Source organism: Staurois parvus, unplaced genomic scaffold, assembly GCF_062004578.1.
Source record: "Staurois parvus isolate SC_StPar_1 unplaced genomic scaffold, SC_StPar_1.0 ptg000291l, whole genome shotgun sequence".
Taxonomy (NCBI): Eukaryota; Metazoa; Chordata; class Amphibia; order Anura; family Ranidae; genus Staurois; species Staurois parvus.
The window spans coordinates 8,638,549-8,654,321 of NW_028318087.1; the positions used below are offsets into that span (position 1 = coordinate 8,638,549).

Below are 15,773 nucleotides of genomic sequence, written 5' to 3' on the forward strand. Positions count from 1 at the left end.
GTAATGAGCACCAACTGGGTGCTTGTCAGGAAAGAGGAGTGTCAGCTTATCCTTTATCCATATTACTCCCAGAGCCGTTTTTGCGTTTTTTGCACACGTTTAAAAAATCATTTAAGGCCTGAAGATGACACAAAACTCCCAAACATTATATATTTTCTGAAATCAGAGATCCTAGAGAATAAAATAACTGTAGTTTCAATTTTTTATGTCACATGTGCTTAAGGTGATTGAAGCCGTATTAGTGCATTTGCGACAGGAACAATTGAGTACTGTCCGTGATACTTTTTTTATTTGCACTAACATACAAATTTGAGGACAAGCTTTCGGGGAATGTCCCCTTCTTCAGGTCTAAGCAGTACTGAAAGAAAGATTTAGCAGAATGTTAAAGATTATTATGCAACAGTTTTATGACTATCAGCTCAAGCATGACTGCCTCTGCTAGTGTTGTCTTCCCCCTACCCCCCCCCCCCCCCCCAGACTTTGCTTTTGCTATGTCTTATCTCTGTTTTGTTTTTTTCCCATCCCCTACATCTCTTCTAACATTCTGCTAAATCTTTGTTTCAGTACTTCAGTAAGTATCACGGACAGTACTCAATTGTTTATGTCACATGATATTACCACAAAGGTCTAGGAAATGCAAAATTTCAGTAAAAAATATACAGTTAATTTAGGGCACAAAAAGCAATAAATTATCCAATTTCTTGTAAAATATAAAAGACGAGGTTGCATTAAGTAAATAGATATCCAACATGTCAAACCTTAATAACGGTTTTTGACATTACATGCGAATCTATGCTTTTCTAAACGCATCTGATCTGCATAGAATTCACAGCAGTGTGAACCGGCACTGAAGATCCACCATGTCACGGAGAGCTTTGTCTGGCTGGATAGAAGCACTGATTGATCCAAGGATTGGATGTGTTTGTTCCATATCAGTGATGTGCAATTCATATCGTCTGATGCCCAGGACATGCAGTTCTGGGCGCCGGGCAGGTAGCTTTTTTTTTTGTCTTTAGCCTTGCATGTAGCAGGGCTCACCTTTCAGGTGGAAGCTTTCGGGTGGCAGCGCTGCCGCTCGATTGCCTCCACACAGCCCACAGTGCCAGCCTCTCCCCCCTGCCCGCTATATGTCCCTGGCTCCACTTGCCCATCTGCGGGCCCGGGACTGGTTCAGTGGGTGCAGGCGGGATGTGGTATAGGGGAGGGAGAAGAGCGTACACATACCCTCCCCTTCTTGTCCTGACCCGGAAGTGATGTGACATCACTTCCGGGTCCCTGTTTGACAGATTCCTGGTCATTGAGGCTGGGAAAGAATGTAATGCGGTGCGATGTGCACTACATTGGATGTCTCAAAAAAGAGAACCTTTGACCAAAAAATCATCACATAGGGGACTTTTTGTCCCCTGTGTGACTAAAAAAAAAAAAAAAAAAGTTACACCCAAGCACATAACCCTCCCAAAAATTTTTCAAGGCCCCCCCACCCTTGCATTTGTACGCACGCACAAACATAAAAGCACGCGCTGGGGTGCCTACACATGAAAACGTTGATTAAAACTGTAGCTGCTAACTACACCGCTGTCTTCTCTCCCTGGTGCCAGCATCTTCAGTGTTGGCACCCGGCTGTGATAGCTTGCGGCTTCACAGCGGGATTCCCACTGTGCATGCAGGAGAAGCGCTGCACTTTGTGAATGGCCCAGTAGTCTTCTGGGACCTGTCACGTGTCCCAGAAGACTACAGGGAGGGCAACTTCCGCTTCTGATACCCTGTCAAATTCGGGTACCTGTCAAATTCGGGTACCCGCTCCCCAAAGGTGCCAATCCTTAATGGGTAGTGGGGACAAAGGCTTAAAGCCCTTTTGGGTGGAGCTCCACTTTAAGTTAGCCTCAGAACCGATGTAATTCATATGTGTTCTGTTTTAAAGGGATAAGGTGGCAAGCCGACACTCGCATATGGGGACACAGCAGTGCTGTCCAAGTAGCTGCATATCCCAACAGACCTCTATGGACTGCTGTCAGAGGAATGCATGCAACACTTCTGCGTCCCATTGTCAGGAAAACACAGACCTTCATGAAACAGGCAGCCAAGCACACAAAAATGGCAAACGTCCCAATCAAGCGTACACCCTTTACAAATCCGCCTTCCTCACCTACACCTCCTCCCTCCATGCCACCAAACAAGCCTACTTCGTAACCCTCATCAACTCCCTCTCCTCCAATCCTCACCAGCTCTTCTCTACCTTAAACTCTCTACTCTCTCCCCCCCCCCCCCATATCCACCCAGCACCACGAGATTACCAATTACTTCCAAAACAAGATCGACGCAATCCGTAGGGACATCGCCAATGCTCAATCTACCTCCCCACCTAGCCTCCCTCCCAATATAACCCCCGCAACTCTCCCCTCCTCTGACCTTGCAATCGCCCTGACCCCCACCACACCTAACATCCCGCACACTAAAGCCTCCCCAACACTCCACTCCTTCAGCTTTGCTACCACCGAAGAGGTCACTAAGGTCTTCTCAGAAGCCCGCCTCACCACTTGCCCCCTTGACCCTGTCCCCACACAACTCCTCCGGTCACCCTCCTCCTCAATCCTACGCTCCCTCACCCACATCTTCAATCTCTCCCTCTCCACTGGCGCATTCCCCTCTCCCCTAAAGCACGCGCACATCACCCCCATACTCAAAAAACCCTCCCTAGACCCCTCCGACCTGAGCAACCTTAGACCCATCTCCCTGCTGCCATTTACATCTAAGCTCCTTGAGCGCTTAGTCTACAATCGCCTAAGCTCCCACCTCAATGACAACAACCTCCTCGATCCACTACAGTCTGGCTTCCGACTGCAGGACTTCTCAAGGACTTCCCCATCCTCTGGAACTCACTACCCCAATTCATCAGACTGTCACCCACCCTTCTCACCTTCAGGCGCATCCTGAAAACCCATCTCTTCAGGGAAGCCTACCCCACCCTTACCTAACAGCCGTTCTCATCCACTCCTCCTACCACTCCATCCCCCACAGCCACTTCCTCCTGTGCCACTATCCCCTCCCTCCTAGATTGTAAGCTCGAAAGAGCAGGGCCCTCGAACACCTCGTATACTGTTTTGTTACTGTATTGTCTCATGTACTGTCCCCCACTACTCTGTACAGCGCTGAGCAAACTTTTTGGCGCTATATAAATACTGTATAATAATAATATAACCAGCCTTAGCAGTAAGGTGCACATGGCAATGCACATCATGAATAAACAAAGAATTTCCCAGCAACACTTACCAGCCAGCCTGCAAAACAATCAATTTGACCCTAACAGTTTGCGTTAAAAACAGAGGGTTTTGTTCGCACACATTTGCAAATACATGCTTAAGTCACAGTCCTGCGTCAAGGGTCCTCTGTATACTGAGGACCTATAAATGGATAGGTTACTTTTAAGGAGGGATGGGCTCCTCTAAGCACACCTGCCTGTCCCCTACACTCCACTGAAACCGCCCTACTCAAAATCACTAATGACCTGCTAACCGCCAAAGCTAATGGCCACTACTCAGTCCTCTTACTCCTTGACCTCTCCGCGGCCTTCGACACAGTTGACCACCCCCTCCTCCTTAACAAAACTACACTCCCTTGGCATCAAAGTCCGCTCTCTCCTGGCTCTCCTCCTATCTATCTCAACACTCCTTCAGCGTTACCTATAAAGCTACCACCTCCCGCTCTCTCCCCCTCTCTGTTGGGGTTCCCCAAGGCTCTGTCCTCGGGCCCCTTCTCTTCTCCATCTACACCTCCTCCCTCGGCAAATTGATACACTCCCACAGCTTCAACTATCACCTTTACGCCGATGACACACAAATCTACCTCTCCACCCCTCACCTCACCCCCTCAGTCTCCGTCCGTATCACCCATCTACTGAACGACATTTCAGACTGGATGTCGCTCCACTTCCTCAAATTAAACCTTTCCAAAACCGAGCTCCTAATTTTCCCCCCAGCCCACGCCCCCACCCTCTCCATCACGACCAACAATGCCACCATCAGTCCCACCCCGCAAGCCAAAGTCCTAGGTGTCACTCTAGACTCAAACCTGTCCTTCCAACCCCATGTCCAATCGCTGGCAAACTCATGCAGACTCCACCTCTGCAACATCTCCAAAATACACTCGTTCCTAACCCCAGACACTACTAAACAACTCATTCACTCCCTTATTATCTCACGACTCGACTACTGCAACTCCCTCCTCACCGGCCTATCCCAACACAGGCTATCCCCACTTCAGTCTATCCTGAACTTGGAGGCCAGACTCATCCACCTTACCAACTGCTCCGCATCTGCCACCCCCCTCTGTCATTCCCTCCACTGGCTTCTGATTGCCCAACGCATTAAATTCAAACTACTAACACTGATGTACAAAGCCATTCATAACACTGCCCCGAACTACCTCACCGACCTGATACCCAAATACCACCCAACCCGCACTCTTCGCTCCTCACAAGACCTCCTACTTTCTAGCTCCCTGGTCTCCTCCTCCCACGCCCGACTGCAGGACTTCTCAAGGACTTCCCCATCCTCTGGAACTCACTACCCCAATTCATCAGACTGTCACCCACCCTTCTCACCTTCAGGCGCACCCTGAAAACCCATCTCTTCAGGGAAGCCTACCCCACCCTTACCTAACAGCCGTTCTCATCCACTCCTCCTACCACTCCATCCCCCACAGCCACTTCCTCCTGTGCCACTATCCCCTCCCTCCTAGATTGTAAGCTCGAAAGAGCAGGGCCCTCGAACACCTCGTATACTGTTTTGTTACTGTATTGTCTCATGTACTGTCCCCCACTACTCTGTACAGCGCTGAGCAAACTTTTTGGCGCTATATAAATACTGTATAATAATAATATAACCAGCCTTAGCAGTAAGGTGCACATGGCAATGCACATCATGAATAAACAAAGAATTTCCCAGCAACACTTACCAGCCAGCCTGCAAAACAATCAATTTAACCCTAACAGTTTGCGTTAAAAACAGAGGGTTTTGTTCGCACACATTTGCAAATACATGCTTAAGCCACAGTCCTGCTTCAAGGGTCCTCTGTATACTGAGGACCTATAAATGGATAGGTTACTTTTAAGGAGGGATGGGCTCCTCTAGGCACACCTGCCTGTAACCTATCCATTGATATATGTGCTCCTACTATGGAGGCTTTGGAAATTTTAGTTAGGTCCACAGTGTACAGAGGACCCTTGATGCGGGTCTATGGCTTACGCATGTATTTGAAAATGTGTGCAAACAAAACCCTCTGTTTTTAACGCAAACCTTTAGGCGGGACTAAATTGTTTGTTTTGCAGGCTGGCTGGTAAGTGTTGCTGGGAAATCTTTTTTTGTCTGTGAGAGGCAGCCAAGTACCCCATGTGAATGGACTGTAAGAACTGCTAATCTGCAATATAATGCATTTTACATTTTTGGGTTTAGATACACTTTAAACATGCAATCTTTCTGGACCTTCTTTATGTCCTTTCCAGTGGCATTATAAAATTGTATAGTACCCAAGAAAGGATATCAATTCATTTCCAGGTTCCTCCAAGTCAAAAGGGTTACATAGTTAGTGTGGCTTAAAAAAGACAAAAGTCCATCCAGTTCAACCATAAAAAAAAAAAAGTTATAATCCTATACCTACAGCTGATCCAGAGGAAGGCAAAAAAACCAGCAAAGCATGATCCAATTTGCTCCTGGTGGGGAAAAAAATCCTTCCTGATCCCACGAGAGGCAATGCAGATATTCCCTGCATCAACCTAACCTATAAATGTTAGTATTCAGTTATATTCTGTGTATCTAAGAAAGAATCCAGGACTTTTTTAAAGCAATCCACTGAGCTGGCCAGAACCAACTCTTGAGGGAGTCTATTCCACATTTTCACAGCTCTCACTGTGAAGAAACCTTTCCATGTTTGGAGATTAAATTTCTTTTCCTCCAGACGTAAAGAGTGCCCCCTTGTCCTCTGTGATGACCTCAGGGTGAACCACTGATGTATTTATACATGTTGATATATCCTCCCTTAATCCCCTCTTCTCAAGAAAGAATAAATTCAGTTCCTCTTTCCTGATCTCCTCCATGCTTCTTATCAGTTTGGTTGCCCTTCTCTGTACTTTCTCCAGTTCCCCAATGTTCTTTTTGTGAATTGGTTGAAAAAAAAAAGCAAGCTTACACTGTACAAGCCTACCATCGCCTGGCAAAGATGTATTACCTCAAATGCACCGCCAGATGGCAGCATGACACTAATCATTGTTTTGAAGCCGCACACAGTTGTAATTTCCTGAGTCTCTACTTCCTGCTTGGGGGGTCACGTGACAGGCGTAGCCAATGCAGAGCAGGCAGAGGATGTGCAATGTTCATTGATTGTAGCTGTCCTTTGTACCTGCTCCTGGCTCTGCCATCATGGTCCTGTCTGCAGACACCCGACAGGCAGCTGTGGCTGGGATAGCTGTGCTGGGGGCCACCTTTGTGGCTGGGGTCTACATTGGTGAGTACACTGCACTGCTCTATTAACCTCTTCACTCCCAGGACCTTCCACAACCCTTAACCCCTAGTGTGCCAGAGCACATGGCAGACACTTTTCTGCTGCAGTTTATAGTTATCAATTATTAAAGCTGTTTTGTTTTTGTTTTTTTTAGGTGGGATTGGCATTTCTTTTATGGGATTTGGATACATATATTTTTATTTTCTTTATTAGAAAAAAAAAGAGGGAAATGATAGAACAAAATCCATTAGAACCAATATGTTTCTGGTTGTTTTGTTTCCACTTTTTATGAACCTGGTGTAGCTAGATAGGTATCCCAAAATACAGCCGGCAATGCCTTCGGACCAGGGGCGTCCCTAGGGTTGGTGTCACCCGGTGCGATAACACTTGGTTACACCCCCTCCGACGATCCCCGCAGAATGGATCGGATCTGCGGATTGAGTATAATGGATCAGACTCCGATCTATTATGCTTCCCAATCCGCAGATCTGATCCATTCTGCGGGGATCGTCGGCTTTCTTTACAACTTACCTTTCGTGGAGTGGGTTTGGTGTCACCCCGTATAGCTTGCATGCCCGCAGGATGGTTCGGATCTGTGGATTGAGCATAATGGATCGGACTCCGATACTTTATGCTCCCTAATCCGCATATCAGATCCATCCTTCGGGGATCGTCGGCTTGCTTTACAACTTACCTTCTCGTGGAGCTGGTTCGGTGTCACCCTGTATAGGTTGCATGCCGACGATCCCCGAAGGATAGTTCGGATCTGCGGATTGAGCATAATGGATCGGAGTCCGATCCATTATGCTCCCCAATCCGCAGATCTGATCCATCCTGTGGAGATCGTCGGCTTGCTTTACAACTTACCTTTTCGTGGAGCGGGTTCGGTGTCACCCCGTGCGGCGCGCACCCCCAGCACCTGCCTTGGGATTCCACTGCTTCAGATTAAACGGATGTCACATGGGGAATAGAATCAATTTGTAGAAATCGGCAGTACAGCACTAATAAATTAATTACGTAAATAATTTCTCAAGAAGAGGTGATTAGAGCGGTAACATAAAAGTGATGGCAGAAAAAGACAGAGTGGTCCATCAAGTCTTCCTGGTTTTTGGGGGGGGGGGAGTGGGGTGCTTGGGTTTTTCTTTGTTTGTTTTTTTTATTGTTCTGTTTTTTTATTAACTTTTTTTTATCTGAGTATAGATCTATGCTTGTCCCAAGCGTGTTTGAAGCTATTTACTGTTGCCTGGCTCATTACCTCTGCTGGAAGTTTATTCCAAGCATCAACTACTCTTTCAGTAAAATAATACTTTCTGAGATTAGTTTTGAACTTTCCTCCAGTTAATTTAAGGTCATGTCCCTGTGTTCCTGATTTTGGTTTCCGTTGAAAATACTGCCCTCCTGAACCTCATTCACCCCCTTGATGTATTTAAAGGTTTCAGTCATGTCTCCCCTTTCCCTTCTTTCCTCCAGACTGTACATGTTAAGTTCCTGAAGTCTCTCTTGATATGTTTTATCCCCCAGACCTTTCACCATTTTTGTTACCCATCTCTGGACTCGTTCTATCTTCTCAATATCTTTTTGTGAGTGAGGTCTCCAGAACTGGACTAAATGAGGTATAACTAAAGATCTATATAGCGGAGTCAGGACCTCCTTCATCCTGCTGGTGAACCCTCTAGTGATGCATCCTAGAGGACATTTTGTGTAAAAATGGCCCTTTTGGTGGGTAATGCCATAATGTTCTGGTGCGCACTGCATGCCAGCACAATATGGCAGACTTACCTGCCATAATGTGCCTTCCACCTCTGCACTGTCACCATTACTGCAGGTCGCAGGGCTGTTTCCATCTTCACTCAGTCTTCCTTCTGTGTTCAGCCTCATCAATGGCCAGGCTGCGATGACGTCTCTCCCACACATGCACAGGAGTCACATCACTGTGGCACTGATCGGCTGCCATGAATGTGATCTAAACTGTGCATGTGCAGCTCAGATCACATTACTGCTGACAGGCAGAGGAAGGAATTTGATAGAAGAGACCATTAGGATCTCTTCCGTTATAAAAGCCCTACCTGTCAGTGGATTTTAGGAAACTGTCTTCAATACCACTTCAAGGGGGAATATGCTCTCCATGTATACTGTAAATACATAAATGGTCCATATAGTGAACTTGGTGTGGAGTTATTCACTTTCAGGCCATTACAGAGGACAAGGGAGTACTCTATACGTTTGGAGGAAAAGAGGCTGAAACAACTAATCAACATAATTGATTATGAAAATGGTTGCCAAGTATTTTCATAATCGATTAGTTGGCCTGCATACAGAATGCATTATTTGTTTACATATCAGAAAATACATTGCAGCACACATACAGCTCAGTACACCATCCCTACATGTCAGTAAGTGCCTAAGAACTTGAACTGAATCCAGAGAAGCTGGACAACGATAGGCTGGAGGTACAAATAAAGAACTCCAGGAAAAATGTTTATTGTCCCATGCAGTGGGAAGCTCGTTTTATCCATGGGCACAAATTAAAGCTATACTTACCCAATCCTTCGATCCTCCGGAAAACTGTGCTCCCCATGTTTAACGGCGGACTGTTCCTGGCGTCTACACATCCAAAGTCAGTCTATGGGCACGATGATGTCAGGAACAGTCCATTCACAAGACCACTAGCATGCGGGGGAAGCATGAGCGACAGGGACCAGTCTTGCACATAGAGGATTGGTGGATTAGGTAAGTATATCTCTGCAATCGTCTAGACCAGGGGTCTCCCAAAAGTTTTAAACAAAGGGCTAGTTTACTGTTCTTGAGACTTTAGGGGGGCCAGTGGGAGTAGAAATTTGCCTGATGTCTAGTGAGAGTGTACAATGCCCTATCCTTGGTGACAGTGGGAGGAATAGTGCCCCGTCATTGGTGTCAGTGGGAGGAATAGTGCCTCATCATTGGTATTAGTGGGAGGAATAGTGCCCCGTCATTGGTGTCAGTGGAAGGAATAGTGCCTCGTCATTGGTATCAGTGGGAGGAATAGTGCCCCATCCTTAGTGTCAGAGGGAGGAATAGTATCCCATCTTTAGTGTCAGTGGGAGGAATAGTGCCCCATCCTTGGTGTCAGTGGGAGGAATAGTGCCCCATCATTGGTATCCATGGGAGGAATAGTGCCACATCATTGGTGGCAGTGGGAGGAATAGTGCCACATCATTGGTGGCAGTGGGAGGAATAGTGCCTCATCATTGGCTATCAGTGGGAGGAATAGTGACCCATCGTTGGTATCAGTGGAAGGAATTATGCCTCATCGCTGGTGTCAGTAGAAGGAATTGTGTCCTTTCATTGGTATCAGTGAGAGGAATAGTGCCCCATTACTGGTGTCAGGGAAAGGAATAGTTGCCCATCGTTGGTATCAGTAGAAATAATTCTGCCCAATCGTTAATGTCAATGAAAGGAATTGTTCCCCATAATTGGTGTCAGTGGGAGGAATTATTTTCTTTTGTGGGTGTATGTGGGAGGAATAGTACCCCATTATTGGTGTCAGTGACAGGAATTATACCCCATTGTTGGTGTCAGTGGATGGAGGTAATAGTGCCCAAGGGCCAGATAAAGGCAAGCAAAGGGCCTCATCTGACCCCCAGGCTGCAGTTTGGAAACGACTGCCCTAGACAAAAACGAGCAGTTAACCAATGAAGTGTGGGCACAGCATGGGAAAACAAAAATTTTGCCCTGAGTTTTCTATTCTGCTCCTCTAAATTTTCCTGTCACTGTGGTTGAAAATGAATGTCGATTTGATCCCACTAACGATTATGAATTTGAACGAATGGTCTTAAAACAAAAATGTGTTTGTATATGGCCAGCATAAGTGACAGAAGGCGCAGGTAGTTTGTATCAGTTTACCTATATATGACAATAGAGTATTACAATCCTGTGAGAAAATCTGCAAAAACAGCATTTTAGGCTTTTTTTTCATTTTTGTTTTTTCTTTTGATCTTGGAGTCTGGGGATATGTAGCAGATTCAACTTCTAATAGTACAGTATATAAATCTCTTCTGTTTGTTATTCTCAGAGTGGATTAGAAATGTTTGTCCCCAGCCTTATAGGTGGTTATTTATATTTACTACTGCATATAGATATTCCAGAATAAATTACTTTACATACTGGATTAACTAAATTATACACCAAACATTTTTGAGGTTTTTATCCAATTAATCTAAGCAAAAATCGGCCAACTAATGGATTATGAAAATAATCGTTCGTTACAGCTCTAGAAAAGAAATTTAAACTCCACATACAAAAAGGCTTCTTCAAAGTAAGAGCTCTGACAACGTGGAATAGATTTCCTTTAAGTGGCGTTCTACTCAAAAGCAGAAGCTCCACTTATTTGCCTCCACCACCCCTCCGCTGCCATATTTGGCACCTTTTGGTGGAGGAGGTTGTAGTGGATATCTGTTTTTGACAGGTACTCCCACTTCCGGATCAGTTCGCCGCAGATAAGTGAGCCGACGTTCTGCCCCCTCCTCTCTCCTGCAGTCTCCTGGGAACTTTCACAGGTCCCAGGAGACTGCCCAACCAATTAGGAGGCACAGCGCAACTGGCACATGCGCAGTGGGCACCAGACTGGTGCCCACAGTTGAGATGCCAGCGCCATGGAGGAGAGAAGGGACGGCGCGGGTAAGAACATCGCTGGACTCTGGGACAGGAAAGTGTGTGTTTATCAGTTCTTGTAGCTGCTGACCTAATAAACACAAATCGGCTGGAACTCCGCTTTAAGAATGAGTTCCGGCCTGTTTAGTACATTGTTTTAAAAAGAGTTGCACAAACTGTAACTGGATATGAACATTTATAGGTAATAGCACCACAGATTGTTGACCCAGGGAAAATCCAAATGTATTCGGGGAGTCAGGAAGGAATTTATTTTTAACCGCTGGAGCAATTTGGACCCTGCTAGAGATCTGGGGTCTGGTGTTCTCTTGGCTACTGAGGTGTGGTGTCATCCTGCCAAGAACAACAGAGCTCTCTAAGGCCCTCAGAAAAAAGTTTTGAATTGCTATGAGCCTACCAAGGGATTTTAAAAGATTGGCAAATTATTTGAAACTAATCATTCAGTTTTAAGTACTGTACTGACCCCCCCTCCCCTCATAAGAGAACAGACATGACCCCCTTGTAGGAGGGCCCTACAGGAGGGCAGACATGGCCCCTTCCCCCTATAAGAGAACAGACATGACCCCCTCCTCCCATAAGAGAACAGACATGACCCCCTTGTAGGAGGGCCCTACAAGAGGGCAGACAATACCCCTTCCCCCTATAACAGAACAGACATGACCCCCCTCCAACAAGACAACAGACATGTCCCTCCTCCTATAAGAGGACAGACATGACCCCCCCTCCATCCTATAAAAGGACAGACTTGACACCCCCCTCCAATAAGAGGACAGACATTCCGCCCCACCTCCTATGAGAGGACAGGTATGACCCCTCTGCACACCTCCTAAATGTATGGCGGTGTGGGTAGCGCAACCCCCCCACCGCCACCAACACCAGTCTCCATTCTCTCGACAATGTCTTGGTGTGTAGGCAGCTAAACCCCCACACACCCCCTTCCAATGACACTTGTCAGCCATCTGACAAGGCAGGCGACCTATTTGCCCACGACACTGCCAGCTTCTTTGGGACTCCCCCTCATGCAGTGCCAGCAGTAGGTCTGTCCACGCTGTCCTCGGGTCCTTCTGGAAAGCCACCACAACCTGGTCTCACAGACGCCCGCCGTTCCCGGTATAGCATGAAGATCTGTATTCCCTGCAGTTACCGCTCGTCACGGGATACAGATCTTCATGCTACACTGGTGTCCTCCCTGTTAAGGGGCAAAAAAAAAAAATACCACTTCTTGCCCGTTGGGCTAAATTTAAAAAGGAACCACCTTCCCGGCCCCCATAACTGCATGTCCCGGGCACCGGGCGATAGGAATAGCGCATCCTGACTGTTCTCTCTCCCCTCTTCCTGTGCATTGGCTGCAAACTTTCAGGATATATGGCCACACAATGGGGTTGATTTACTAAAACTAGCCAATCAGCTTCTAACTTCAGCTTGTTCAATTCAGCTTTGACAAAAAAAAACTTGGAAGCTGATTGGTTTCTATGCAGATCTGCACCAGATTTTGCACTCTCCAGTTTTTGCATGTCAACCCCAATGCCTGCAGCAACAGCAAGGTTTGTTTTAAAATTTTGTTGCTGCTTGTAAAGAATGATTAAATATTGGCCACGCCACAACCACTACAGACTCTTCTTATAAATGCCATGGTCACCAATCAAGACTAATTTAGAAAAGTAAAAGTATATAACGTTGTGATAATGGAATTTACCATTTTTTTACCCAAGTGGTTTTTTTTTCCTAGGCAAAAAATATTTTATGTACAGAAGGAAAAAGTCACAGAAAATGTTTGATGGACAGGATGACCCACGTAGAGCGTACTTGCTCCGCCTCTCCCTCAGAGAACACCCATCTGCGAAGAAGCTAAGACAGGTATGAAATGGTTAATAGCTTTGTAATAAAGATACTTCATTTGAAGCAAAATGAAATTTGATGATAGGATGTAAGGCGAATGAACACTTAAGCTGCAGTTTCTGTTCTGATCGGCATGCTGGCACTTGAAATCTGAGATGTTTGTGGGAGATACTCGGCATACTAAACTAGAAGGAGCTGCAAGCCATCAGTATCTGGACAAGCTTGGTGGAAGACTTTATTACAACAAGAGCACAAAGGCAAGGATCGTACCGCATATAAACATGTAAGGCTATCTCCAGGCAGAACAGTTTCTGAAGCAAAGTTTTATGCCACTAAGTCGCCTGTGCCATTTTCCAGTGTGGGGGAAGCAGGGTTGCTGGCAGGCATTAGGTTGGAGTGGCTCTTTAGAGCCCCATTCCAACTGAAGGCCAACCTTTTTTTAATATTAGAATGGAAAAGGATTTAGAACACCTGTCAGGTTTTTATTGCTGTTTGTGCCCCTGTTAGGAAGATTCACCCTCTGTATTTCTTCTGGTGAACGTTATCACAGAAAGTGAACATCACAAACTTTGGGTGGTCGTCAAAACAGGAATAGAGGGGAAATCTTCCAATAAGGACATTAGTTCTGGTGACCACCAGAAATTTCCCTCCATTTGGAGGGATTTCCTCTCACTTCTGGACTTGCTTACCAGTGGAAAAAATAGGAACGCAGATATCAAAATACCCTGACATGGGTAAGAATCCTCTTTCACGTTATCCAAAATGAAAAAATATTGCCTTCAAGGTTTGCAGACTGGATTAGAGTTTATGCCCTTCTCCGCACTATGTTTCACACAGCCATTAAGCGCAACCCGTATGAAGCGCTTTTATTTAAACCAACAGTGGGCCTACTTCGTCCTGAATAGCGGCTGGCATCGCACCTATTCATGGCTACCAAGCTGACGATCACGAAGGCATGAAAGACTCCGCTCCTCAGCTTCGAGGCTGTCAAAAATGGATGAACTTTATAATGGTTAACGAAAAGCTGACAGCTATACTGTTAGATACCCACACAAAATTTCTGCAGACATGGCGTCCCTGGCTTGATATAGCTCTACCGTTGAGATTCGACCAGTCCCTTTTGTCGATTTAAAATTTTCATATCAGTTTATTTTTCTTCTTTTTTTTTTCTGCTGCGGTCCCTCTGGAGCCCTTTTCTTTGTCTTGTCTCCTTTCTCTTCGTTCCTCTCTTTCCTTTTGTTTAGTCTGTTTTTATGCTATTTGTGCTGATTGTGATTTCTGCTTTGAGTGCCATATCAGCAGTACTATATTCATATGCTGGACTCCTTTGAGAGCCCTGAATATGGAGTATCTATCCGCATTCAGAGAGGCTCCATCTCCCATTCTCCCCGCTTTCTGTGTGCTGATATACTGACAATTTTTCCTTCGAGTTTATTATGTCATTGGTCTCTAAATGTCCATCATTTTTGCAACTTATTGTATTTAGTCAGCCACCAATTGTGCAAGTTCTCCCACTTAAAAAGATGAGAGAGGCCTGTAATTGGTATCATAGGTAGACCTCAACTATGAGAGACAAAATGAGAAAAAAAATCCAGACAATCACATTGGCTGATTTGGAAAGAATTTATTTTCAAATTATGGTGGAAAATAAGTATTTGGTCACCTACAAACAAGCAAGATTTCTGGCTCTCACAGACCTGTACCTTCTTCTTTAAGAGGCTCCTCTGTCCTGCACTCATTACCTGTATCAATGTGACCTGTTTGAACTTGTTATCAGTATAAAAGACACCTGTCCACAACCTCAAACAGTCACACTCCAAACTCCACTATGGTGAAGACCAAAGAGCAGTCGAAGGACACCAGAAACAAAATTGTAGACCTGCACCAGGCCGGGAAGACTGAATCTGCAATAGGCAAGCAGCTTGGTGTGAACAAATCAACTGTGGGAGCAATAATTAGAAAATAGAAGACATACAAGACCACTGATAATCTCCCTCAATCTGGGGCTCCACGCAAGATCTCACCCCGTGGGGTCAAAATGATCACAAGAATGGTGAGCAAAAATCCCAGGAACACACGGAGGGACCTAGTGAATGACCTACAGAGAGCTGGGACCAACATAACATAGGCTACCATCAGTAACACACTACGCCGCCAGGGACTCAGATCCTGCAGTGACAGACATGTCCCCCTGCTTAAGCCAGTACATGTCTGGGCCCGTCTGAAGTTTGTAGAGAGCATTTGGATGATCCAGAAGAGGACTGGGAGAATGTCATATGGTCAGATGAAACCAAAATAGAACTGTTTGGTAGAAACACAACTTGTCGTGCTTGGAGGAGAGAGAATGCTGAGTTGCATCCAAAAAACACCATACCTACTGTGAAGCATGGGGGTGGCAACATCATGCTTTGGGGCTGTTTCTCCTCAAAGGGACCAGGACGACTGATCCATGTACAGGACAGAATGAATGGGGCCATGTATCGTGAGATTTTGAGTGCAAACTTCCTTCCATCAGCAAGGGCATTGAAGATGAAACGTGGCTGGGTCTTCCAACATGACAATGATCCCAAACATACCACTCAGGCAATGAAGGAGTGGCTTCATAAGAAGCATTTCAAGGTCCTGGAGTGGCCTAGCCAGTCTCCAGATCTCAACCCCATAGAAAACCTTTGGAGGGAGTTGAAAGTCCGTGTTGCCCAGCGACAGCCCCAAAACATCACTGCTCTAGAGGAGATCTGTATGGAGGAATGGGCCAACATACCAGCAACAGTGTGTGCCAACCTTGTGAAGAC

At 45.9% G+C, this 15,773-nt stretch overlaps 1 protein-coding gene across 1 annotated transcript in view; it reads left to right on the top strand.

Moving 5' to 3' along the window:
* Nucleotides 1-6,355: 6,355 nt before the first annotated feature.
* The window catches only part of COMTD1 (catechol-O-methyltransferase domain containing 1), a 36,432-nt gene continuing 27,014 nt past the window's right edge, over nucleotides 6,356-15,773 (top strand). Inside the window, exons 1-2 of the mRNA XM_089682573.1 lie at nucleotides 6,356-6,498; nucleotides 12,872-12,999. Coding sequence (XP_089538699.1) covers nucleotides 6,414-6,498; nucleotides 12,872-12,999 — 213 coding nt within the window. The 5' untranslated portion in view covers nucleotides 6,356-6,413. The remainder of the gene's footprint in view (nucleotides 6,499-12,871; nucleotides 13,000-15,773) is intronic.